General features: G+C 46.4%; 2 protein-coding genes across 4 annotated transcripts in view; both read right to left on the bottom strand.

Annotated features, from left to right (window-relative positions):
* LOC110523763 (WD repeat-containing protein 70) overlaps nucleotides 1-5,101 on the bottom strand; it is an 86,006-nt gene extending 80,905 nt beyond the window's left edge. Inside the window, exons 1-6 of the mRNA XM_021602756.2 lie at nucleotides 4,933-5,101; nucleotides 4,046-4,099; nucleotides 3,844-3,927; nucleotides 3,673-3,766; nucleotides 3,304-3,508; nucleotides 2,375-2,434 (exon numbers count right to left, since the gene is read on the bottom strand). Of these exons, the coding sequence (XP_021458431.2) occupies nucleotides 2,375-2,434; nucleotides 3,304-3,508; nucleotides 3,673-3,766; nucleotides 3,844-3,927; nucleotides 4,046-4,099; nucleotides 4,933-4,957 (522 nt within the window). The 5' untranslated portion in view covers nucleotides 4,958-5,101. The remainder of the gene's footprint in view (nucleotides 1-2,374; nucleotides 2,435-3,303; nucleotides 3,509-3,672; nucleotides 3,767-3,843; nucleotides 3,928-4,045; nucleotides 4,100-4,932) is intronic.
* Nucleotides 5,102-5,218: 117 nt separating this feature from the next.
* cplane1 (ciliogenesis and planar polarity effector 1) overlaps nucleotides 5,219-25,782 on the bottom strand; it is a 29,654-nt gene continuing 9,090 nt past the window's right edge. For 2 of the 3 annotated variants that reach the window (XM_036977440.1, XM_036977442.1), the window contains 26 exons: nucleotides 22,695-22,859; nucleotides 21,767-21,908; nucleotides 21,569-21,678; nucleotides 21,241-21,393; nucleotides 20,994-21,105; nucleotides 20,418-20,754; nucleotides 19,251-20,244; nucleotides 17,447-17,601; nucleotides 17,124-17,373; nucleotides 16,963-17,021; nucleotides 16,557-16,637; nucleotides 16,180-16,414; nucleotides 14,453-16,078; nucleotides 14,076-14,316; nucleotides 13,758-13,993; nucleotides 13,528-13,630; nucleotides 12,919-13,113; nucleotides 12,417-12,476; nucleotides 11,926-11,959; nucleotides 11,642-11,773; nucleotides 11,355-11,535; nucleotides 11,215-11,270; nucleotides 10,536-10,727; nucleotides 10,234-10,400; nucleotides 9,953-10,057; nucleotides 5,219-6,116 (listed from right to left, as the gene is read on the bottom strand). In XM_036977440.1, coding sequence (XP_036833335.1) covers nucleotides 5,824-6,116; nucleotides 9,953-10,057; nucleotides 10,234-10,400; nucleotides 10,536-10,727; nucleotides 11,215-11,270; nucleotides 11,355-11,535; nucleotides 11,642-11,773; nucleotides 11,926-11,959; nucleotides 12,417-12,476; nucleotides 12,919-13,113; nucleotides 13,528-13,630; nucleotides 13,758-13,993; nucleotides 14,076-14,316; nucleotides 14,453-16,078; nucleotides 16,180-16,414; nucleotides 16,557-16,637; nucleotides 16,963-17,021; nucleotides 17,124-17,373; nucleotides 17,447-17,601; nucleotides 19,251-20,244; nucleotides 20,418-20,754; nucleotides 20,994-21,105; nucleotides 21,241-21,393; nucleotides 21,569-21,678; nucleotides 21,767-21,908; nucleotides 22,695-22,859 — 6,414 coding nt within the window. In that variant the 3' untranslated portion in view covers nucleotides 5,219-5,823. The remainder of the gene's footprint in view (nucleotides 6,117-9,952; nucleotides 10,058-10,233; nucleotides 10,401-10,535; nucleotides 10,728-11,214; nucleotides 11,271-11,354; nucleotides 11,536-11,641; nucleotides 11,774-11,925; nucleotides 11,960-12,416; nucleotides 12,477-12,918; nucleotides 13,114-13,527; nucleotides 13,631-13,757; nucleotides 13,994-14,075; nucleotides 14,317-14,452; nucleotides 16,079-16,179; nucleotides 16,415-16,556; nucleotides 16,638-16,962; nucleotides 17,022-17,123; nucleotides 17,374-17,446; nucleotides 17,602-19,250; nucleotides 20,245-20,417; nucleotides 20,755-20,993; nucleotides 21,106-21,240; nucleotides 21,394-21,568; nucleotides 21,679-21,766; nucleotides 21,909-22,694; nucleotides 22,860-25,782) is intronic. The other variant, XM_036977441.1, reaches the window with a different exon arrangement.

Below are 25,782 nucleotides of genomic sequence, written 5' to 3'. Positions count from 1 at the left end.
GTTGATGTTGAGATGTGTCTGTTAATTGAACTCTGTGAAGCATTTATTTGGGCTGCAATCTGAGGTGCAGTTAACTCTAACTTATCCTTCAGGTCTTAAAGTAATGATGGACTGTCGTTTCTCTTTGCTTATTTGAGCTGTTCTTGCCATAATATGGACTTGGTATTTTACCAAATAGGGCTATCTCTGTATACCCCCCAATACATTGTCACAAGACAACTGATTGGCTCAAATTCATTAAGGAAAGAAATTCCACATATTAACTTTTAGCAAGGCACAGCTGTTAATTGAAATGCATTCCAGGTGACTACCTCATGAAGCTGGTTGAGTGAATGCCAAGAGCGTTACCCTTGAATGAGTAGGGGTGTCCAAACTTTTAACTACTACTGTACAGTTGTGGCCAAAAGTTTTGAGAATGACACAAATATTAATTTCTGCTTCAGTGTCTTTAGATATTTTTGTCAGATGTTACTATGGAATACTGAAGTATAATTACAAGCATTTCATAAGTGTCAACGGCTTTTATTGACAATTACATGAAGTTGATGCAAAGAGTCAATATTTGCAGTGTTGAACCTTCTTTTTCAAGACCTCTGCAATCCACCCAGGAATGCTGTCAATTAACTTCTGGGCCACATCCTGACTGATGGCAGCCCATTCTTGCATAATAAATGCTTGGAGTTTGTCAGAATTTGTGGGTTTTTGTCTGTCCACCCGCCTCTTGAGGATTGACCACAAGTTCTCAATGGGATTAAGGTCTAGGGAGTTTCCTGGCCATGGACCCAAAATTTCGATGTTTTGTTCCCTGAGCCACGAAGTTATCACTTTTGCCTTATGGCAAGGTGCTCCATCATGCTGGAAAAGGCATTGTTCGTCACCAAACTGTTCCTGGATGGTTGGGAGAAGTTGCTCTCGGAGGATGTGTTGGTACCATTCTTTATTCATGGCTGTGTTCTTAGGCAAAATTGTGAGTGAGCTCACTCCGTTGGCTGAGAAGCAACCCCACACATGAATGGTCTCAGGATGCTTTACCATTGGCTTGACACAGGACTGATGGTAGCGCTCACCTTGTCTTCTCCGGACAAGCTTTTTTGCGGATTCCCCAAACAATCGGAAAGGGGATTCATAAGAGAAAATTACTTTACCCCAGTCCTCAGCAGTCCCTGTACCTTTTGCAGAATATCAGTCTGTCCTTGATGTTTTTCCTGGAGAGAAGTGGCTTCTTTGCTGCCCTTCTTGACACCAGGCCATCCTCCAAAAGTCTTTGCCTTACTGTTCGTGCAGATGCACTCACACCTGCCTGCTGCCATTCCTGAGCAAGCTCTGTACTGGTGGTGCACCGATCCTGCAGCTGAATCAACTTTAGGAGACGGTCCTGGCGCTTGCTGGACTTTCTTGGGCGCCCTGAAGCCTTCTTCACAACAATTGAACCGCTCTCCTTGAAGTTCTTGATGATTTGATAAATGGTTGATTTAGGTGCAATCTTACTGGCAGCAATATCCCTGCCTGTGAAGCCCTTTTTGTGCAAAGCAATGCTGACGGCACGTGTTTCCTTGCAGGTAACCATGATTGACAGAGGAAGAACAATGATTCCAAGCACCACCCTCCTTTGAAGCTTCCAGTCTGTTATTCAAACTCAATCAGCATGACAGAGTGATCTCCAGCCTTGTCAACACTCACACCTGTGTTAACGAGAGAATCACTGACATGACGTCAGCTGATCCTTTTGTGGCAGGGCTGAAATGCAGTGGAAATGTTTTTGGGGGATTCAGTTCATTTGCATGGCAAAGAGGGACTTTGCAATTAATTGCAATTCATCTGATCACTCTTCATAACATTCTGGAGTATATGCAATTTGCCATCATACAACCTGAGGCAGCAGACTTTGTGAAAATTAAAATGTGTGTCATTCTCAAAACATTTGGCCATGACTGTACATACAACAACAAAATATATGGGGGATTGGAAATGATGCAGACAATTACAATGATGGAAGCTACAATCTATCTGTAATATTAAAGCTGTTCTACCCCATAAACAAATAATATGTTTATAATAGTTTATGCACTATTTATCAAGCATTGGTGCTTATGTTTGTTGCACCTTGCAGGTTGATATGCATCTGATGCATATGCTAAAGGAGACGCCCGGCAACGTTCTCTAGCGGGTACTGATAGACAAAGGCCAGGCAGTTCTATTGTTAATGAGTCCTAGGAGGGAAATATCCAAATTAATGGGTGCTATATTTAAACGGGCTCATGAGTGCAATGAGTAACAATGAGCAGTTTGGAATCCACTTTGGAAAGGTTATAGAACACCGCAGTTAATAAACATAGAGGGGGGGTTATAGAGAGGAAAGTTGGAAAATACTTACTGTTTTGGTGCCATGCTGCAGAGTAATCTCATGAGTGTCTGGAATCTTCTTCACTGGATTCTGAGAGAGAGAGGGACAGGAAGTTGCCTGTCATACATGTGTTGATGAAGGTGGAGTGGCACTCTGTCATACACAATATTTCAGCTTTAATGGGCTGTGATATGCTACAGGCTGGTTTTCTCCCACAGCAGGGTCCACTAGCTACACCTACACCCAATGGGAGGGCTGCGTTTGGCCTGAGGGCCGTGTTATTACCAGAGGCCGACATGTCACAGGCCACCATCCATCACATAGCCCCACGGCGGCCTCAAATCACACCTGCTCTGAGAACGATGGGTGTCTGGCCTATATCACCCATAACATACACACAGCAAAGAGACTTTTACTACTCAGAGAGAAAGAGGGGGAGATGAGGGAGAACACTTTTTTAAGGAGAAAACCATCTGGCCAAGTGTCTTTGGGCGGTGCATTTCGGTGGCCTACATACTTTAAAATGATGTCTTTTTGTTATGGTTTATCAGGAGGTGGTGTGAGAAAGCCAACTCTTGCTTTCCCAAGCAGTACACCAAGATTGCACTGGGTCGACTCACAATACATTATTGTGTAAAAGGGAATGATAAAGCAAGTCTCATGAAATGCTAAGAGTGTACTGGCCTCCAGTGGTATAACATAGTAAGAACACACCATGTAAATAAATATGTGGCTTCAGGACTGTAAAAAATGTTCAGTGTTACAGACTGAAATGTATAATGATCATAATTATGAACCTATTTGGTGTGCTTATGTAAATTGTTTATTGTTGCAGACAGAAATGTATGTACTCATGTAAAGGTTTAGCAACAGTATGGGAGCAGATGTTTTTAGCCTCAAGCAAATATACTGTAAAATGTTTAGTCGTTTCCTTGTGTCATTAGTGGAAACAGACTTACATCATCTTCATCATCCTCCATATCATCATCATCGTCGTCTTCATCGTCAGCTATGCTTCCTCTGTACCCTGGTGGTAGTGGTGGCCCCACCAAGTCCTCATCATCCTCCTGACCAGTCAGTTGTTTGGGCACTGGGGGGCCAATAAGCTCTGAGTCAGAGTCTGCGTCACTATTAGTGCTGCCACTACTGCTCTCCTCCTTCTTCCTGTTGGGTAGTATGTAAGAGAGACCCATGGGTTTCAATAATCTAGCCAATTCTGCATACTGGTAATAACACTCAATTTGAAATTACCCTCCCACACAGTTAATATAACTCAGAGCATATGAAAGTCATTGGTCAGTTAGGATGGATGGGATTGTTTGTGTTACCTGGGTGCAGGGGCAGAGGCTCTGTCTCTCTGTTTGGAGCTTGATGCCTTGGCTGTATGGGAGCTGTCCCCAGTTTCCTCTTTCTGCCTCTCCTCTGGAGACACAGCTGAGGTTAGACACTTAAAACACACATACACTGAGTTAAAGGGAAGGTAGCTATTTGTCACTAACCTAATACTTGTTGACTCCTCTCGATTGCTGTTCTTCGGGTCTGCTCAAAGATGGCATCCAGGTCAAAGGTGCGAGCTTTCTTTCCTGGAGTGAAGAGCGGAACGCTGGTGTGAAAATGCTGTACTCACCTATTAAAATACATTTCTGGTGAACATGTTGTTGACGTCAGGTTGATATGAAGGCCAATGGAAGTAACACTTACCAAAGCCAGAGAATCCCATGACAGAGGCCATATCTCCATCACTCTGGTCAGACGCTAAAAGACAAGGAAAGGATTCAATCACACTAGCTGCTTCATTCATTCACTACTTTCTCTCAACATGAAATCACTACCATTGTCAATACTTAATGTTACCATTGTCACACCAAGAACTAACCAAAAATCAGACAGACTGTATACATAATTTACTGATAGACTGACTACACTCCAGAGTGGCTATTGTATTTCACAAGCTAGCTCACATATGCACAAACACATACACTTACTTATATTACATTGCAAAAAATATTGCTAAATGTAAATACTTTGCTAACCATACCCCCTATTGCACATTCAACTATTGTTCTTGTTTGAGTGCCTTTGTATTATATTTTTATTCCCATATTTTCATTGAATTTCTATTTGATCGTTATTGCTTATTTTATTTTACATATATTATACTGTTGTCGCATTGTTGAGGTGAACCTGCAATTAACCGTGTCATTGTACTGTGTCTGTGTACATGTGTATCCTGTGCATATGACACATACATTTGACTACCTAGCGCATTACAAACTGCACGAGGATACAAACTTCTGTTGGGTTGAGCTACTTTGCAGTTGGACCCGTTTAATTACGAAAACATTTCAGCGTGCTTTGTTCATTGAAAGAATAGTCGTAGCCAGAGATGCTGTAGTAGCTAACGTCAGCTAGCTAGCTAGCTTGTTTGGTAGCTAGCTAGCTGACGTAGCAGCAACAACAACAGGATTATTTCTCTCACATTCATATTGAATAATCATGCTTGCTACGAACATTGTCCCCTGCAACCATTTATTCGCTTAGTTATAAAATTGACCCCCCAAAAAATCAGTTAATAACGTAACATTTACCGTTGCCCGTTGTGTTAGGATCCATGTTTTTTTTTTCTAAGTTTACTTGAACTGTGACCCGGAAGCTGCTTCAATATTTCAACAAAAGCGCCAATACTGCAAAGTAGTTGTCATTTCTAGCTATTGATAATATTGTCACTTCCAGTCATTGACCATTTGTGCAGATTCTGTATCTTACAAAAAAAAGAGGCATACTTACCCTTTCTAGTACTATCAGTCTTTATAAAAATATATATTTTTAAAATGTTGATCTATGCCACAAAGCAAAGGATACATTCAAACTCTATTTCATTTTTTTCCTGAGTGGAAATCAATGTTCTTTTATTTTACCTTTATTTAACTTGGCAGATCAGTTAAGAACAAATTCGTATTCTTTTCAATGACAGCCTAGGAACAGTGGGTTAACTGCCTTGTTCAGGAGCAGAACGACAGATTTTTACCTTGTCAGCTCAGGCTTCGATCGTGCAACCTTTCTAGTCCAACACTCGAACCACTAGGCTACCTGCCGCCCACATCAGCTGGTTATAAGTTCACACAAAAATAAATACATACGCAGGTATTTAAAACCCAAAACAAAAATGTCATATACACACACTGGATCTCCAAAAATAGACATGACAAACTCATACAATACAAAGATAAGGCATGAGTACCAATATGATGATGCTGATTCTCTGGTACCAAGAGGATGCATGACAAGACACACAGTACTGACTACCCTCCACATGCTCCCGTGAACAGTTGAGACGCTTTCAAGTAATATCACAGCGTATAAGCACATCAATGGTTTTAATGTTGTGTTGTGATCCTTCCCTTGTGACCCTCTGCTCCTCTTGTCCCTCAAGATAGTCATCCTCGTCCCTGCATGCCGATGGGGATGCTCGAAGTCAATCAGATGGCCCCTTCCGAGGCCACAATGCTTTCAATGGCAGCCCAGTCCAGTTTGCTGAGGATGCTGCCAGTGCTCTCTGACAGGGTATCAAGTCTGTCCAGCCCTGCTCCCCCAGCTCTAGCCACCACACCACCCTGGCCCTCTGAGTTCTCCAGCCCCAGCAACCTGCAGATCTCTGGAGGGGGGTTCCATGGGCTCACCACCTCCTCCTCCCTCTCTTCAGTCTCTCTCTGCTCCCTTGCTCCTCCACCTCTCCGTCCAGATGACGACTGGATCACTTCTCTTCTCCACTCTACAGGGCGAAACAGGGTATAACATTAATCTGTATTACCTAAACACAGGGTTGGGTAGGTTCATTTCTAAATGTAATCCGTTACTGTTACCTGTCCAAAAATTGTAATCAGTAACATAATTTATGGATTACCTAAACTCAGTAACGGAATCTGATTACATTCAGTTACTTTTAGATGACTTTCCCTTTAAGAGAGGCATTAGAAGAAGACAAAAATGTATGTTACCAATTGAACGACAACGATTGCAGGATAAATCAATGTTAAAGTTTACATAGCTGGTCATATATGGATGTAAAACTTTACTTTAGGGGTTGGCTATGTAGGCTTCTTCTAAACCATTGCTTTCTACTACATATAATAATAATACAATTAAATTATATCTTTACATTAAAAACCAAAGTCTATCAGAATTCCAGTCATTCCAATAAATGTTATACCCCTTGATCTTCAAGAATAGGACTTAGAAATATGGAAGTATAGATTAGCCTAATTGTTTTACCTGAGCATAACCCCAAAACGAAGGACTTATTAGCCGGCCCTACTGTGTTGTTTATGATGTTGTTGTCATGGAGGACTGATTGGGGTCATTGAGTTGAGTTGAAAAATAAATGCTGCGCTCATGGAATGGCATGCTTTGAGCACTACTGAAAAGAGCTATTTACATGTGAAAAATGAATGCCATATGATGCATTTGCTATAGGCCTATTGTTTACCTTTTTTTTGGTGACACTTTGATATCTCGATAATATCAAATCAAACTTTATTTGCCACATGCGCTGAATACAAGTGTAGACTTTACCGTGAAATGCTTACTTACAAGCCCTTAACCAACTGTGCAGTTCAAGAAGGTACATATTTTATTCAAGTAGTTTAAATAAAAAGTAACACAATAAACAATAACAAGGTTATATACAGGGGGCACCAGTACCAAGTCAGTGTGCAGGGGTACAGGCTAGTTGAGGTAATCTGTACATGTAGGTGGGGGCGAAGTGACTATGCATAGGTAACAAACAAACAGCGAGTAGCAGCAATGCATAAGAGGGGATGGGGAGTCAATGTAAATTGACCGGTGGCGATTTTTATGAATTGTTCAGCAGTCTAATGGCTTGGGGGTAGAAGCTGTTGAGGAGCCTTTCAGTCCTAGACTTAGCACTCCGGCACCGCTTGCCGTGCGGTTGCAGAGAAAACAGCTGTTTAAATGGCAAATCCACAGATGAAACAATAACAAAACTGTCGCTCCGCCTCTGTTTTGGTAAAAAGCTGAGGGATGGACTTGAAGAAATGTAACCACTCTCAGATTAATAGACATAACTATGGATACAAGGACTGACCGTCCATGACATCAAAATTATTGTTTTAGCCATGTTATGAGGCCATACAAACATTGGAAAAACACAAGCTTATATTGTGGGTTCTCATGGAGTGTGACATTTGAACTAGGCTCATGAGGCATTTATAAGTTATATTCTTCAAGAATCAATGGACATACAGTATCAGTCAAAATGTGAGACACACCTGCTCTTTCCAGGGTTTTTATTTTTTCTACATTGTAGAATAAGTGAAGACATCAAAACTATGAAATAACATGTGGAATCATGTAGTAAACAAAAACAAGTGTTAAACAAATAACATATTCTTCAAAGTAGCCACCCTTTGCCTTGATGACAGCTTTGCACACTCGTGGCATTCTCTCAACTAGCTTCATGAGGTAGTCACCTGGAATGCATTTCAATTAACAAGTGTGCCTTGTTAAAGTTCATTTGTGGAATTTATTTCCTTCTTAAAATGTGTTTGAGCCAAGCAGTTGTGTTGTGACAAAGTAGGGGGGTATACAGAAGATATCCCTATTTGGTAAAAGACCAAGTCCATATTATGGCAAGAACAGCTCAAATAAGCAAAGAGAAATGACAGTCCATCATTACGTTAAGACATGAACGTTAGTCAATGAGGAACATTTCAAGAACTTTGAAAGTTTCTTCAAGTGCAGTCTCAAAAACCATTAAGTGTTATGATGAAACTGTCTCTCATGAGGACCGCCACAGGAAAGGAAGACGCAGAGTTACCTCTGCTACAGATTAAGTTCATTAGAGTTACCAGCCTCAGAAATTGCAGCCCAAATAAATGCTTCACAGAGTTCAAGTAACAGACACATCTCAACATCAACTGTTCTGAGGAGACTTGCTGCAAAGAAACCACTAAAGGACTTGCTTGGGCCAAGAAACACAAGCAATGGACATTAGACTGGTGGAAATCTGTCCTTTGGTCTGATGAGTCCAAATTTTTGATTTTTGGTTCCAACCACCTTGTCTTTGTGAGATGCAGAGTAGGTGAATGGATGATCTCCGCATGTGTGGTTCCCGCCGTGAAGCATGGAGGAGGTGGTGAGATGGTGTTTTGCTGGTGACACTATCTGTGATTTATTTAGGATTCAAGGAACACTTAACCAGCATGGCTACCATAGCATTCTGCAGCGATACGCCATCCCATCTGGTTTTCACTTGGGACTCTCATTTGTTTTTTAACAGGAAAATGACCCAACACACCTCCAGGCTATGTAAGAGCTATTTGACCAATACCTGGCCTCCACAATCACCCCACCTCAACCCAATTAAGATGGCTTGGGATGAGTTGGACAGCAGAGTGAAGGAAAAGGAGCCAACAAGTGCTCAGCATATGTGGGAACTCCTTCAAGACAGTTGGAAAAGCATTCCAGGTGAAGCTGATTGAGAGAATGCAAAGCTGTCATCAAGGCAAAGGGTAGCTACTTTGAATAATCTGAAATATAAAAAACACTTTGTTACTACATGATTCCACATGTGTATTTCATGTTTTGATGTCTTCACTATTATTCTACAATGTAGAAAATAGTAAAAATAATGAAAATCCCTTGAATGAGTAGGTGTGTCCAAACCTTTGACTGGTACTGACTGACTGCATGTGTGTATGACATTTATAAATCCAAAAATGGATGTAGCAACTACAGATTGCACCTTTTAGTCTATCATAAATGTGCGAGTTTGAGCATGTGTCCATTAAGCCTATGGAATTTTTTTTTAATCATCAGCATGAATTAGATTGAACACCCCACTTTTGTTCCATTGGCTGGGATCCGCACTATGCAGCAGATGTAAGAGCACATTTTTCACTGGCTGTCCACTGGTTTCAAAAACAATGACTGATAGGCAGCTTAAACTTCTTGAGTTCAACCATTATTGGGTTCAAATAGACATTTAGATTTGTGAACAGCCATCAACAACAACCACAATCCGTAAGGAGCAGATAGCTAAATGAGAGAGCAGCAGTGTGATTCACATCAATGCGCTATGTAGATATCAATAGTAAAGGATATACTTATCACCGTAGACTACACCACTGCTGTCATCCTTAACTCCAGGCGTTTATTGAAGTTGGATAATCTTTGGATGCCAACAGCAGTCGCACCATTGGAAGACAGCTCAGACCGTAGCCTACAAAAGCCTATTCCTGCTCTTTTACCGCGATCCATCAAACACATTTGGTGTGTCATCATAGTGGTCTCTGACTCAGGTGGAACACACTTCAACTTTCACTTTTTTTCAATGCTGATTTGAATGTCATTGAGTAAGCAGAGAAATGTTGACGATTTTTGTTCTCTCTCAAACAGGCTTTCTGAATTTAAAAGTAATCATCTAGTTTTTAAAAAGTATCTGTAATCTGCTTACAATATTTTGGCTGGTAACGGATTACAGTTACCGGGTTTTTGTAATCCCTTACATGGGTTACATGTAATCCGTTACTCCCCAACCCTGCCTAAACATGGCTACTAAGATTACTCAACAGCTTGGCAGTGTCTCACCTTGCTGGCTGGGTGTCATCGGCCCAGTCCCAGTCCTGCCCCTCAGGTCTGTGATCATACCCCGCCGGGTCACGTGGGAGAGACGATCCCCTGGCAGAAAACTCGCTAACGCCCAGGAAACAGACACACTGGTCAGTCACTGCATCTGGCAACATTCTACATTCTAAATGCTATGGATCCCAGGTCATCACATATCAATACATTTTGTTAGCGTAAACCCCTAGATATTCTTAGAACACCAAAATCAAAAGAGATTGTTAGTGGATGGTAGAAGCCTTAACCTGGTCTGTGCAGTCCCAATCTGGAAGTCAGTGTCTCCTGCCCCCCTGATGACGCAGGCCGTCTTTCTGAACGTGGTGTCACCCCTGGAGAGGAGAGGGAGCGGGCTCTCCCAGTCTGGGGTTTGGTACTGGTCCTCCTCCTCCCCCCAACAGAGAGACTACGACCTCTGGGATGTCACAGAACGACAAGGATCATCCTCTATCCCTCTCATTATAGTTTTAGACACATTTGTTGAAAACTGTTCTTAGAAACCAAATTGTTCTTAAAAACCTCCCAGATGTGAATACCCTACGAGGTGTACCTGGGGCTGCTGCGGGTGCTGCCGACAGTCTGAGCTGTAAGGGGTCGTGTGGAAGAGGGTCGTGAGGAGGTGGAGGGTAGGTTCAGGGTACGGTTGGCGTTAGTGGGCAGGGTCAGTGGGGTGGTGAGGAGGTCTGTGATCAGACTACAGGCATCGCGGGCCCGCTGATTGTGGTGCTCCAGCAGAACCGTCCTAAAGGTCCAAATACACAACATTTCAATACACATACACGCCTCTAGTACTTGGAACACTTGCATGTACATTACCGTATAGGCCAGTTTTATTGCTTTTTTAATCAGGACAACAGTTTTCAGCTGTGCTAACATAATTGCAAAAGGGTTTTCTAATGATCAATTAGCCTTTAAAATGATAAACTTGGATTAGCTAACACAACGTGCCATTGGAACACAGGAGTGATGGTTGCTGATAATGGGCCTCTGTACGCCTATGTAGATATAACTTTTTTTTATTTATCTGCCGTTTCCAGCTACAATAGTCATTTACAACATTAACAATCTGTTCAATTTGATGTTATTTTAAAATTGACCAAAGAAAAGTGCTTTTCTTTCAAAAACAAGGACATTTCTAAGTGACCCCAAACTTTTGAACGGTAGTGTATCTATCTGTATGTCTGTATATCTGTATGTATGTCTGTATCTATCTGTGTTCGTGCTCATACTTGTCTTTCTCTTCCTTGATTTTCTTATTGATGTTTATATCTTTGGACGTTGGTTTCTGTGAAGAGAAATGGTGTCTGAATGAAGGCACTGAAAAAATAATCAGAACAAAGAATGTAAATGCGAGTCAGAAGCCTCTCACCAGTGTGACTGGGGTTGAGAAGGGTTTGCGTTCCCTCTCCCTCTTCTCCTCCCTCTGTCTGCGGTACTCGACCAGTTTCTCCCTCTGTTTCCTTCTCATCCAAACCCTCAGCTCTCGCCTCTCCTCCTCTGCTCGCATGCCCCTCTGTCCCGCCCTGCCGCTCTGTTGCTGGTTCAGCCTGCTGTCAATCACAAACACATCACTGCTGAGAGCCAGTCAAAAGTGCTCGAGATGGTGACAATCAGAGGAGGAGTAGGTTTAGAGCTGTACACCATGCAGGTTCCTACCTGTTGAGGCGGGCAGCTTGGGTGTGCGACAGCCCCAGGGCCGTGGGGGAGATGCCTCCCCCCCTCACCAACTCCGTCAAGATGTCTGCCACATCACTCAGCCCACTGAGACCCAGAGTCTCCTCTGCCCATCTGAGGAAGACCGGAAAGGCAGGAGGAGAATAATATGTGATAGTTCAAACCACAATCACATCTATGGAATAATGCTCACACAGAGGGTAACCAACAGTGATCCTTTAACATGTTCCTAAATAGATGACCGATATCAGTTTTCACATACTTACGTTCCAGGTGCTCCATCCATAGTGTCTGTTAAATCTGCAAGAGGAACACAATCAACATACAGTTTACTAAATAGGATGATACAGATCTGAATGCTGCTGCAAGGGGGTGAGTTGTGCAGCTGTCCAGTGTCTCTTCCAAGTATGTCGACCTGAAACACAAACTAGCACAAACCAGAGACATGCTGTTACCAGGTGGTACCAGGTACCAGGTGTACCATTACAAGGTGAGTGTGCCTGTATGTGGGATGTAGCATTTTTTTTTTTTTTTTTTTTTTTTAATTGTACCTTTATTTAGGCAAGTCAGTTAATGAACAAATTCTTATTTTCAATGACGGCCTAGGAACAGTGGGTTAACTGCCTTGTTCAGGGGCAGAAGGACACGTGTCCACTCGCAGTCTCTATCGGTTACAGCACAAGTGTGTATGCAGAGTTAGGTAACAGCACCGAGTCCCAGCCAGGTGTGTGTGACAGTGTGTGTGTGTGGCTCTTACCTTGACCCATGTCCCACACACGCTGCTCTGGTTCTGGTCTGACGGGAGACAACCACAGGCCTGCAACCGCAGACAAGACAGAGATGCCATTCTACGCAGACTGATCCCCAGTTGATATACTGTAGACCTCTGGTCAGACAGACTGGTTAGAGGCACAAAGCAGGGATGTGTGGTGCTCGGGTAGACAGACACTAAAGTTACAACTGTGGTGAGCCAGTAAGAGGAGTATTAGATGGTAGCCTGGTAACTGGAAACGGCACAACAGACCACTACCACCTGCCGAACCACTAGGGACTCATAAGAAGTGCAATCACACTAACACCATCATGGCTCACCATTATCTACTAGGGAGATATTTCCATTGGATCCAATGGCCAATAATGTATCAACAATGCCATGACAAGGTAAGCTAATAGCGATCTGTTGACACATGTTAAGAATTGTTTTACGAGCACAACTATATTCCCACAGTGGGAATGCTTGCTGCAGAGGGCTGCTATACCTGTGGGTGTGGGCTGGTGCAGGGTCGAGGTGCTCTGGACGGCATGAGCGTGAGGAGAAAGAGAGGAGGGCTGTTTCACACCCCAAGGAGCAGAGCTGACTACGACACTATCAGGTCCTTCCTCCTGCTCCTCCTCTTCCTGGCAAAGTCCCGCTAGCTCAGGGTCATGGTGCACGGACAGGCGTGATCGCCACCCTGCTCAAAAGGAGAGGATACACACATATACAGAGTCAGAGGGGGTATGGCAGAACTGTTGTTGTTGTCAAGACGTTTGGTCTGGTGACAAGACGTTTGGTCTGGTGTCAAGCCTGGCGCACGCTTCCAAGTCGTAACGGTTAGCGCATACATTATAGCAACATTTGGTTATGTTTGAGCACACAAGTCGAAGTTCGGTAGCTGAAGTCCACGCCCCTTCTTCTGTGACTGGTCAAAAGTACTACTCCGAGTAGGAGTGGGAACTACGGACGGGGTTCCTCAATGAAACGTGTGTTGACATTCTAAGAGAGACAACTAGTTTCCATGCACATTTTTGAAAGGAGTATGCGAGCACAGGCGTCCGCGTCGCCTAGCCCGAATTCAGCTAGGAGACGCCTTCACTGTGGATCTGACCTTCTGGTGAGACGGCCAGAGTCACTGTCTTGTTCACTGGTGTTCTTCCCTCCACCCTTTCAGGAGCCATGGCAGGACGCAGAGTCTCAATGGTGCTCACCAGCTAAGAGAGGGAATACTTCATATTACACATACGGACTATCAGCAGACTCACTGACTTGCCAATCATCAGGCCGACAAGTAGACAGGCAGGATGAGGTGCAGAAATGTAAATCCCAAAGCTACGTTACCAGTCTGGTATTGGCAAACTCTCTCTCCATGTGATCTGCAATGTTCTGCAAGGCAGCTAGCTGGGCGTCCATCTCAGACAGACGGGCAGCCACCTGGATCACTGGGGCCCTGGATGGAGCTCCGCGATGGGTCTCCAGGGAGCGGCCTGGGGCTCTCCTCTCCTGCAGCAGACTGCGAGTCACTGGGTCTCCACTGGGCTCAGGGTGGGCAGGTGGGAGGGACGCTACAGAGAAGCCTGGAGGAGACACAGGACATATTACAGACAGAGACAATATACGGCGTACAACTCTGTTGTTTTAGCAGAGTGAATCGATTACATTGACTCAGACCACTTGGCTGAGCTTGGGGTTGGTCGTCCTCTGTGCTGGTGTCTGCAGTGAGTTCCGAAGGGGCTGAGTTGGTGACGGAGGCTGCCAGCAGGTGGAGCTGTGCTGAGGTGGGGGGAGAGGGCTGAGACGGGGTGACGTCATGGTCCCGCACCGCAGGGCGGGGGCACGATGGCAACTCCTGTAGCAGGGCCCCATCCTCCAGATCTATCACATGTATGAACTGACGACCCTGTGCATCCGGAGAGGCAGGGAGAGAGAGATAAGACCATTAAGTAGCATTTCATAAAATGCCTGAAACAGTAAAGATGATCTGTACCGGTGTACTGAACGTTCCACTCGATTCTGTCATTAAATAGTCCTCTCACCGTGTTTCTCTCGGGTCGTTTCTCCCCCGATGTCTCTGTGTCGTGGACAGGAGGGTCTCTAGGGAACCGCAGATTCAGGAACAATTCAGGAGGGAGAGCAGCAGGTCCAGAAGCAGCAGACGTGACAGTAGGTTGGGCAGAAATTCCTGTATCTGAGTGAGGAGAAGCTGGGTCTGTGTTGGTGCAGGCATCGTGGCTCTCAGGAGGCCTCTTGTGTGTAGAGGCAAAGGCATGGAGCTCAGCTGCAGTAGACAGTGCCTTGTCCACCAATCCCTGACCAGTCAGCACGGAGTCAAATGTCCCAAGAGGGAAGACATAGCCCTCCCCAAGAACAGGCTCTGCAGGCTCGTCCTCATTGCACTCTAGCGGGAGTATGATGGAGTCCTCCGGTCTAAATGTGACCTCTGCTTTCTCTCCCTCTCTCCTCAACCTGTCCACTCGTCTCTTCTGCCTCCTGCTGGAAATGGTGCTGGTGGAGGGTGTTGCAGGGGTAGGGTTCTGTGCCTGTGGGTCCACTCTGAGGAGTTGGAGTCTGGCCTCTGCCCCCCTCTGTCTCCCTGCAGCCCAGCCCATCAGCTCCCCCAGAGGGATGAGATGTGGCACGCAGGCCGGAGGGGTGGCTTCGGGCAGCATCATCCTAGGAGGGTCTGGGTCCCTCTGGAGTAGCTGTAGTCTGGGGTTGTGGCCCATGGCTGCTGGGGTGACAGTCAGGGGCCTGGAGGAGTGTGGGAGTGGTATGAGAGCGAAGGTCGTAGGGGGGCGTGGGTCAGGGTGGAAGCGGAGGAGGGGGAGTCCGTGGACAGGGGGAGGTCTGTGGGATGGAAGGGTAGGAGGCAGGTGACGGGGCTCAGCCCCTCTGGACCTCTCCACCCTGGTCTCTGGATTCTGGAGCGGGGGCAGTGTGTTCCTGGGGGCCTGGTTGGAGGGATAGTGGGCATACTGTGTCAGATTGAGGTGTGATGGTGGCGCGGTGGACTCTCTCTCTGCCTCCCTCGATCTCTCCTCTGCCCTCCCCAGAGCGGCTGGGTCATACTGGCTGGGGTTCAGGTGGGGGGGCACGGCAGTGCTGGGTCTCCTCTCAGACGGGGGTCCCCAGGCCTCACGTACAGGGGCCGTTTTACCATGCCGCTGGAGGGACAGCAGGGGAGGGTGCAGCTGAAGCAGCTTCAGTCCTGAGCTGTAGGGAGCAGAAACCTGTGAACTACCACCAAAGGGCAGTAGCAGAGGGGCACTGCAGGTGGGGTCCACAGTGGTCTGAAACCCATGAGAGGATGAGATCAATGTCCTGGTCTGCCCCTGGATATCTCTCAATGGCTCAGGGTGGACGGCCAATGGCTGCATTTCGTGGATGGGGGGTTGGTCTGTGGGTCCGTGTCCCCCAGACAGGGGCTCCGAGGCTAGAGGGGCCTGAACCGAGCTCTGGGTCTGAGGCATAGGGGACATGTTGTTCTGGGAGGGGGTCAGATTCAGGTGAGGGAGGAGAGTGTTAGGGTGGGACAGAGGCGTATTGGGGTGTGGATAGGGCACATTGGACTGGGCCGGGAGTGTGTTGTTCTGTGACACTGGGAAGTTGACAAACGACGCTCCGACCACCTGCATCAAACTCATGAAGTTGATCTGCTGCAACTGAAGAGAGAAACACGAAGCAATCGTGAAATAGTCCATGGCTACATACATACATTTATGTATTTTCCCCTGCCTTGTCTGATGTTCAAATGTATATCCACCTGGACCAGTCTGAATAGCTCATCCTGCAAGAGCTGTCTGACAGGGTCTGTCTGGGCAGGAAGGGTCTGGTTGGGAGCAGAGGCAGGGGCAGGGGTCGTATTGGTGCTCCCCTGGGGCAGTCCGCCGTTAGGGGCAGAGTCTGCTACCTGAGCCCCAGCCTGAGGCCCTGCCCCGGGAAGGGGTTGGAAGCTGGCATTAGGAGGGCCGTCTGATCCTGAACCCTCACTCAGAGTTCTGAAGAGGAGAAAACAGACCAGGTAAATGTCACAAATGCAGATTTGAAGGGTAGTGAACCAAAGTACCTCTGTAATATTTTATATGGAACTAAAAGGAATACAAAACAATATACAGTGTGTTTTTGTTTGGGCTCACTTACATATTTCTTGTCACTTCTTCAGTAATATCTGATGGTCTTCTCAGGGAGCCATGAGACAGCAGATTCTCTGCCTCCCCCTCTCTAGAACACACAAACATTCATGTAAACATAAACATGATGTGAAATGACTTTTCCAAAGAGACATAAAACAAGCCCTCTAGTAACTGGCTGCTGTGCTTTGGTTACAATCCACAGTGTCGGTCACGTAGAAATAGAATGAATAGAATCCATTTCTATGGTCTGTCATACCAAACTGTAGCTTCTGTTTACTATCACCAAGGTAACAGTAGCCTACCAACTCACCTCGACCAACCAGCCACGGTTTGGCTCTGGAGTCAAATAGAAAATGAGAACCACAACAACAAAAAAATCACTTTTCCCTATGTTTCCCACACCCAGAACTCACTGAGAGCTGACAATGTTCTCTTCCCTCTCTGAGCACCGTAGATCTGCCAGCGTTAATGCCTGGGGAGAAGAAAGGATAGACAAACTTAGTGACCAGGTGCCAACCAAACACTTCATCTAGCAACATAGAGGAACGCTCATGGTGTGATTGGCAGTGCCCACCTGGCCGGGTGGGCTCAGTGTTGGACGGAGGCTCTTGATGTGGACAGAGATGTTGAGGATGGCGAGAGAGGCTGATGACCTCAAGGCCTCGTCAGCATTGCTGTCCTCTCCTTTTTCAGCAGAAAGGTCACACTTGTTGTCTGGGAGGTCTGCCACCCCACTCTCAGGGTTTAAGTTTACTCCCACAGGGTCAGAAAGCTGTGAGGTCTCTTGGGATGTCACTCGTTCCACCCCCTCAGTCTGTGAGCCACTGTAGAACAGACATATATTAAGATCCTCTCTGAGCCATAAGAAAACGATAAAACACTCATACACACACTCACTAGGACAGTTCGCAGTGTTGGGGATCCTGGTCTGGCAGAGTAATGGGTGTGCCAGCTGATGCAGGGTAACCTGTATCCACACTGCTCTCCCTCTCCAGCTTCCAGCCCACCTCAGGCTGCAACACTGGAGCCACTGTCCACTGCCTCTCTGGAACCTGGGGGTGGAGGGGAGAAAGGAGAGAGTGTTTACGGGCATATTCAATCTCTCCCTATCCCAGTCTGCTGTCCCCACATGCTTCAAGACGGCCAGCATTGTTGCTGTTCCCAAGAAAGCTAGACCCACTTCAATTTGCTTACCGCCCCAATAGATCAAAAGACGATGCAATCGCCGTCACTCTGCACACTGCCCTATCCCATCTGGCCAAGAGGAATACCTATGCTGTTCATCGACTATAGCTCAGCATTCAACACCATAGTACCCTCCAAGCTCATCATTAAGCTCGAGGCACTTGGTCTGAACCCCGCCTTGTGCAACTGGTTCCTGGACTTCCTGACGGGCCACCCCCAGGTGGTGAAGGTAAGAAACATCCCCTCAACTCCGCTGATCCTCAACACTGGGGCTCCACAAGGGTGCGTGCTCAGTCCACTCCTGTACTCCCTGTTCACCCATGACTGCGTTGCCAAACATGCCTCCAACTCAATCATTAAGTTTGCAGATGACACAACAGTAGTAGGCTTGATTACCAATGATGACGAGACAGCATACAGGGAGGAGGTGAGGGAGTGTGGTGCCTGGAAAACAACCTCTCACTCAACGTCAACAAAACAAAGGAGATGATCGTGGACTTCAGGAAACAGTAGATGGTGCACCCTCCTATCCACATCGGGACTGCAGTGGAGAAGGTGGAAAGCTTCAAGTTCCTTGGCGTACACATCACTGACAAACTGAAATGGACCACCCACAGAGACAGTGTGGTGAAGAAGGTGCAACAGAGCCTCTTCAACCTCACGAGGCTAAAGACATTTGTCTTGTCACCTAAAACCCTCACAAACTTTTACAGATGCACAATTGAGAGCATCCTGTCGGGCTGTATCACCACCTGGTATGGTAACTGCACCGCCCGCAACCGCAAGGCTCTCCAGAGGGTGGTGCGGTCTGCCCAACACATTACCGGGGGCAAACCACCTGCCCTCCAGGACACCTACAGCACCCGATGTCACAGGAAGGCCAAAAAGATCATCAAGGACAACAACCACCTGAGCCACTGCCTGTTCACCCCGCTACCATCCAGAAGGCAAGGTCAGTACAGGTGCATCAAAGCTGGGACCGAGAGAAAAGAAAAACAGCTTCTATCTCAAGGCCATCAGACTGTTAAACAGCCATCACTAGCACATTATAGGCTGCTGCCTATAGGCATAGACTAGGAATCACTGGCCACTTTAAGGAATGGAACACTAGTCACTTAATGTTTACATATCTGGCATTACAAATGTCATATGTATATAGTGTATTCTATACTATTCTACTGTATCTTAGTACGTTCCGGTCTGATATCGCTCGTCCATATCTGTATATAGTCTTAATTCATTCCTACTTACATTTGTGTTTATATGTTGTGTACTTTATTAGATATTACTGCACTGTCGGAGCTAGAAGCACAAGCATTTCGCTACACCCGCAATAACATCTCCTAATCACGTGTATGTGACCAATAACATTTGATTTGAGATAATGAGAAGAAAGGAAACCTGTCAGAGAATTCTGGTCTATGCCAAGTCTGGTGGTTCTCATCACTCATGGCACACAGCCCACGCACATCTTATATCTGGTTAATAAACAGTTCATAGAACACTATGTACTCACCTGTAAGTTTGCGCTGTAGTGGTCCATGCCTAGCAGGGCGGCGGTGTACCTGTGCTCCAACATGCTGAGGGCCGTGAGCACCGCAGGAGCCGAGGCTTTGACCCGAGTAACCACCCCACCTCCAGCTACCTCTCCTCCGCCCGCCTCCCTCTCCTTCATCCGGCTGGGTTGTCCCAGCAACACCCTCTTATCAGCCCAGCGCACCATCCACTCCAGCAGCCTGCCCAACCCTGGGAACTGGGCCTCCAGTTTGGGCTCCAGCTCCTGCTGCAGTTCTACAGCCTCCACAGAGCACAGGGGCCCGAACGCCCAGCCCTCCGATGGTTGCTCCCAGGGAACAGAACTCTGACTGGGGCTAGACTTCGAGCAAAGGCGGCTTCTTTGAGGTGCGGGTTCTGGAGCTGGGCTGGCTGACCTGGCCTGCAGACTGAAGCCAAACAGCCCCTGCTGCCTGCCAGTCCTGAGCCCAGGAAGGGACAGGACACTGACAGACATGCTGGGTCTGGGTGTAGGGGGCTCACTGTGGAGAAACAAAGGGTTGGTAATGAGTACTGGTTTGTAGCAGTGTCCTGCTCTGAACACGGGGGCGTCACTGCCCCCCTGCCTCCTGGTCGCTTGGCGCCCATCTCTCTGGCGGCGGCGGAGGGTGGTGAGGACATCGAAGGTGAGGGAGTGCAGCTCCCTGTCTCTCAGCTGGCTACAGAAGCCCTTCAGCAGGGGAGGGTCACAGCCTGCGTTTGGGTCAGGACCGTCCTTCTCCAACACGTAGCTGAGGAAGAGCTCCAGGAAGCGCAGGTACTCAGCATCCTCCAACTCAAACTCCCAGGTCCCCACCACGGGCAGGGTCAGAGAGGGGCTGTCCTCCCCCAAGGCAGGGTCCTTAGCTGGGCCCGTGCAGCTCTGGTCTTCCTCCTGGGTGCTCCCACCCTCAACTACTTCTACTTGACTTCCAGGCTTGTCTGCTCGGTCCTGCACCCTCACTCTCTTGCTGATGCTGAAAACAAAAATAGTTTACACCACAAATTACACCAAAGAGAAACTTTTGTCCAATCAACTTGCCTGACGTTGCCACAATGGCCATAAAAGGACAAGGTTTCAAAGTAATGATTGATTTCTTAACAAATAGTTCTGACAGATACAAATTTCATCAAGAAAGCCTGAGTCTACCTGTGAGGAGGCCTGCTGTGCAGGTCAGGAGAGAGAGCCACGGAGTTCTCGGCCGTGTCTCCATCGCTGTACACCAGGGGGCGCCCACAGTCCGTCAGGGTGCTGTTACTCAGACTGGCCCCCAGGGAGAATCTCTCCAGCAGGGCTAGAGCCCCCTGCCCTCCTCCCCCCCTGTCCTGCTCCTCCTCCCTCTCCCATAGGTAGAGCTCCAGGGGAGCCAGGTGCCTGGCCAGACGCTTCAGGTCCTTCCTCCTCTGTCTGAGCCGCTCCTGCACCAGAATCATCATCACCTCCTCTCCCTCCTCCTCATCCCTCTTCTCACCGTTCTGTCCTGAGGCTAGAAGAGAGAAAGAGAAGGTCAAGGAGCGAATGAAGATTAGTAAGAAACATTAGCATTACCTTACGCCAAGACAGTGGGTTTGATTCCCGGGACCACCCGGACGTAAAACGTATGAACGCATGACTAAGTCAGTTTTGATAAAAGTGTCTGCTAAATGACATATATTATTTTTGACTCTCTTTACGTTCTGCTGGGCAGAAAGGTGAAGAGCAATGACATTAGTAGATAGTAGTTACCTGGGACAGTGCAGTGCCTCAGTCTCCGCAGGAGTGAGTTGTACTTCTCTCTCAGAGGGACCCTGACTGACTCCTCCTCCTCAGGGAAGGCCTGCACCAGAGTCTCTGCCACCTGGAGGAAGACAACAGCCTGGGGTAAGAGACGTGATTCCACTCTACTTTATACCTCTCCTGTGTGGGACGCGGAAAAACACAATGAACCGAATAGGAATGCCTGTGAATGAGGTGACTGCCGGCTCAGGTTTACCAGGGGTACAGGGGGTAGTTCAGAGACCAAGCTGAGGAGGGTGTCCTGGAGGATCTCCTCAGCATTGAGGAATCGGGAGAAGGGAAGGAAACGACAGGCCCAGTGGAGAGCCTCCTCGCAGGCTGCGGTCACCTCGCTGTCATCTGCTGGGACCTACAGGATGAAATACACACATAAACAAGTTGTTAACAGATCATTGATTATAGAGGATCTCACACACACACACACACACACACACACACACACACACACACACACACACACACACACACACACACACAGAAGAAGATACACCAAGCAACACAGGAAAAAGGCCTTTGTGTGGTACCTGGGGATCTCTCCCATGGTTCCTTGCAGCCTGATACTTCCTGCAAGACATTGAGAGCTGGTCTCTGACATTCAGCATCCAACACAGGCCACACAGCTCCCTGAAGCAGACTGGAGGGAAAAGGCTCGGAATTAGGCCATGCTTCAATGGATGAATGTAGTTCAATGGTGTGACAAACAGTCAAAAAAAGTTTCTTACTGATAGTTTGTATAGTGACAGAGTCCATGGTTCCATCCCCACTGGGTCCTAGTCTGAAGAATCCACTGCGGGTCACAAACTTCATCAAAGCCTCTGGGAAGGCCTTGGTCACACACTGCTGCTGGGAGTACTTCTGACGGATCTAAAGACCGACCACCAAGTTAGTCCCCACGAGACTCAGCACAACACTCCAAATAATTTAATTTCACTCAAAAAGATAGGCACATTCATACAATCTATTCTATAAAACAGGACAGGAGGGGAGGTTAGAGGGTGTGGGGACAGAGCGCTGGAGACAGGGGTAAGAACAGGATAGGAGGGGATGTTAGAGGGTGTGGGGACAGAGGGCTGGAGACAGGGGTAAGAACAGGATAGGAGGGGAGGTTAGAGGGTGTGGGGACAGAGGGCTGGAGACAGGGGTAAGAACAGGATAGGAGGGGAGGTTAGAGGGTGTGGGGACAGAGGGCTGGAGACAGGGGTAAGAACAGGATAGGAGGGGAGGGTAAAGGGTGTAGGGACAGAGGGCTGGAGACAGGGGTAAGAACAGGATAGGAGGGGAGGTTAGAGGGTGTGGGGACAGAGGGCTGGAGACAGGGGTAAGAACAGGATAGGAGGGGAGGTTAGAGGGTGTGGGGACAGAGGGCTGGAGACAGGGGTAAGAACAGGATAGGAGGGGGGGAAGAGGGCTAGAGACAGGGGTAAGAACAGGATAGGAGGGGGGTTAGAGGGTGTGGGGACAGAGGATAGGAGGGGGGTTAGAGGGTGTGGGGACAGAGGGCTGGAGACAGGGGTAAGAACAGGATGGCAGGGGGGAAGAGGGCTGGAGACAGGGGTAAGAACAGGATGGCAGGGGGAAGAGGGCTGGAGACAGGGGTAAGAACAGGATAGGAGGGTTCAGTACCTTGTGTAGGAGAAATGGAGGAAATACCTTGTCTAGGCGATGTCGGGAGCGTCGCAGGTGGCTGATGTACCACTGGGCAGCTGGACGGGAGCAGCGAGCAGACCTCAGGAGCAGCAGCACCCTCTGGAGGACCCCTGACACCCTGTGACGGGACGCCCCCTCCAACAGCTGCCCAAATCCCCCTGATGGATCCTGAGTAACAATGACATAAATCAGACTCTCGGGGGACAATCAAGGTGGAACAACATGGTTGTGGAACGGAATTGCAGAATCTAAGGACAAGGTGAGGGAAATGATCTCTGAGTAATTGAAGACCACAGGAAGATTAAGTGGAGCGCGCCCACAGGACTGGAAAACCCACCACCGGCCCAGATGATAGGCCCAGATGACAGGCCCAGGTGACAGGCCCAGGTGATAGGCCCAGGCTGATGTTGGTCAAGTTCCCGAGGTTCAAGGACAAGGTAGCTGTTCTGGAAAGAGCCAAGAACTTGAGAGAAACGTATATCTTCCTCAACGAGGACTATCCTGAAGCTGTGCGCCAGAAGAGGAAAGAACTGATCCCAGTCTCAGAAAACTGCCAGAGTGTGTGGGGCCATTGCTTACATCCACAATGACAGGCTCATTGTCCACCCTCCCTCCCACAAGCCTGGAGGGGATGAGAGAGCCAAACCTATGGGTTCGTAGCTTCAACCACGCAGCACACACACATGCACACAAATTGATAAATGGACTGCGGAATGTAATTTTTTATCTTGCTTTGTTTGCTCTTTTCAGTATTATGTCTACCTCTGATAAGCTACCCAGGAAAGGGCTGAAAATAGCCCATATTATATATGCAGCCTTAGAAAGGTTCATGAAATCAATAACTTGCTAACATCAGAGAACATTCATATATTAGCCATTTGAGACTCATTTAGATAATTCCTTTGATGATACAGCAGTAGCAATACAAGGATATAACATATATAGAAGAGAGAAATGCTTATGGGGGAGGTGTTGCTGTATATATATATATATATATATATATATATTCAGAGCCATATCCCTGTAATGCTTAGAGTAGATCTTATGTCAAGTGTTATTGAAGTGTTGTGCCAAGTGAACCTGCAACCACATCTAAATCATTTTCTTTAGGGGTGTTGCTATCGGCCACCAAGTGCTAACAGTCAGTATCTAAATAATATGTGTGAAATGCATGATAGTGTATGTGATGTAAACAGAGAGGTCTACTTTCTTGGGGACCTGAATATTGACTGGTTTTCATCAAGCTGTTTGCTCAAGAGGAAGCTTCTCACTGTAACCGCTGCCTGTAATCTGGTTCAGGTTAATAATCAATCAACCAGGGTGTTTTCAAACACTACAGGAACAAGATCATCCACATGTATCGATCACATTTGTACTAATACTGTAGAACTTTGTTCTAAAGCTGTATCTGTACCCATTGAATGCAGTGATCACAATATAATGGCTATATCCAGGAAAGCCAAAGTTCCAAAAGCTGGGCCTATAATAGTGTATAAGAGATCATACAAAATATTTATCTGTGACTCATGTGGATGATATTAAAAATATTTGTTGGTCTGGTGTGATTAATGAGGAGCATCAAGATGCTGCACTTGATACATTTATGAAATTGCTTGTTCCAAATATTGGTAAGCATGCACCTGTTAAGAAACTGACTGTTAGAACTGTTACGGCATTGACTGTATGGTTGAAAGAGATGGGGCAAAAGGAGTGGCTAATAAGTCTGGCTGCACATCTAACTGGTTGACTTACTGCAAATTGAAAAATGATGTGATTAAACTAAACAAAAAGAAGAAGAAACTGTATTATGCCAAAATCAATGATATAAAGAACGATGGAAAAACACTTGAAAACTTTAAATGAAATTTTGGCAGAAAGACAAACTCAACTCAGTCTTTCATCGAATCAGTTGGCTTATTCATTACAAAAACATTTGATGTTGCCAATTATTGTAATGATTATTTCATTGGCAAAGTGGGCAAACTTAGGCAGAAAATGCCAACAACAAACAGTGAGCAATTGTATTCATGCATAAAAATAAATAAAAAAATATATATATATTGAAAGAAAAGCATTGGAAGCTTGAATTTTGTAAAGTTAGTAGGAGAGGTGGATTTTTTGTTGTTATCGATCAATAATGACAAACCTCCTGGCATTGACAACTTGGATGGAAAGCTACTGAGAATGATAGCTGACTCTATCTGTCATATTTTTAATCTGAGCCTAGAGGAAAGTCTTTGTCCTCAGGCCTGGAGGGAAGACAAAGTAATTCCGCTACCCAAGAGTGGTAAAGCGACCTTTACTGGTTCTAACAGCAGACCTATAGGCTTGCTGCCAGCTCTTAGCAAACTGTTGGAAAGAATTGTACTTGACCAAATACAATGCTATTTCTCTGTAAACAAATTAAACAACAGACTTTTGGCCTACTTATAGAGAATGGCACTCAACACGTACTGCACTGACACAAATGACTGATGATTGGTTGAAAGAAATTAAGAAGAAGAAGACTGTGGGAGCTGTACTGTTAGATTTCAGTGCAGCCTTTGATATTATTGACCATAACACAAGTTTTTTCAACAACAGGTTATGACTTTTCAACCTCTGCCATATCGTGGATTCAGAGCTATCTATCTAATAGAAGTCAAAGGGTTTTATTTAATGGAAGCTCCTCTAATGTCAAACATGTAAAGTGTGGTGTACCGCAGGGCAGCTCTCTAGGCCCTCTACTATTTTCGATTTTTACCAATGACCTACCACTGGCATTAAACAAAGCATGTGTGTCCATGTATGCTGATGATTCAATCATGTATGCATCAGCAACCACAGCCAATAAAGTCACTGAAACTCTTAACAAAGAGTTGCAGTCTGTTTTGGAATGGGTGGCCAGTAATAAACTGGTCCTAAACATCTCTAAAACTAAGAGCATTGTATTTGGTACAAATCATTCCCTAAGTTCTAGACCTCAGCTGAATCTGGTAATGAATGATGTGGCTGTTGAACAAGTTGAGGAGACTAAATTACTTGGCGTTACCTTAGATTGTAAACTGTCATGTTCAAAACATATAGATTCAATGGTTGTAAAGATGGGGAG

This window comes from Oncorhynchus mykiss, chromosome 5 (assembly GCF_013265735.2).
Source record: "Oncorhynchus mykiss isolate Arlee chromosome 5, USDA_OmykA_1.1, whole genome shotgun sequence".
In the NCBI taxonomy this organism is placed as follows: Eukaryota; Metazoa; Chordata; class Actinopteri; order Salmoniformes; family Salmonidae; genus Oncorhynchus; species Oncorhynchus mykiss.
Note: the sequence above shows the minus strand (reverse complement) of the source record. Positions and strands in the feature narration are given on the sequence as shown.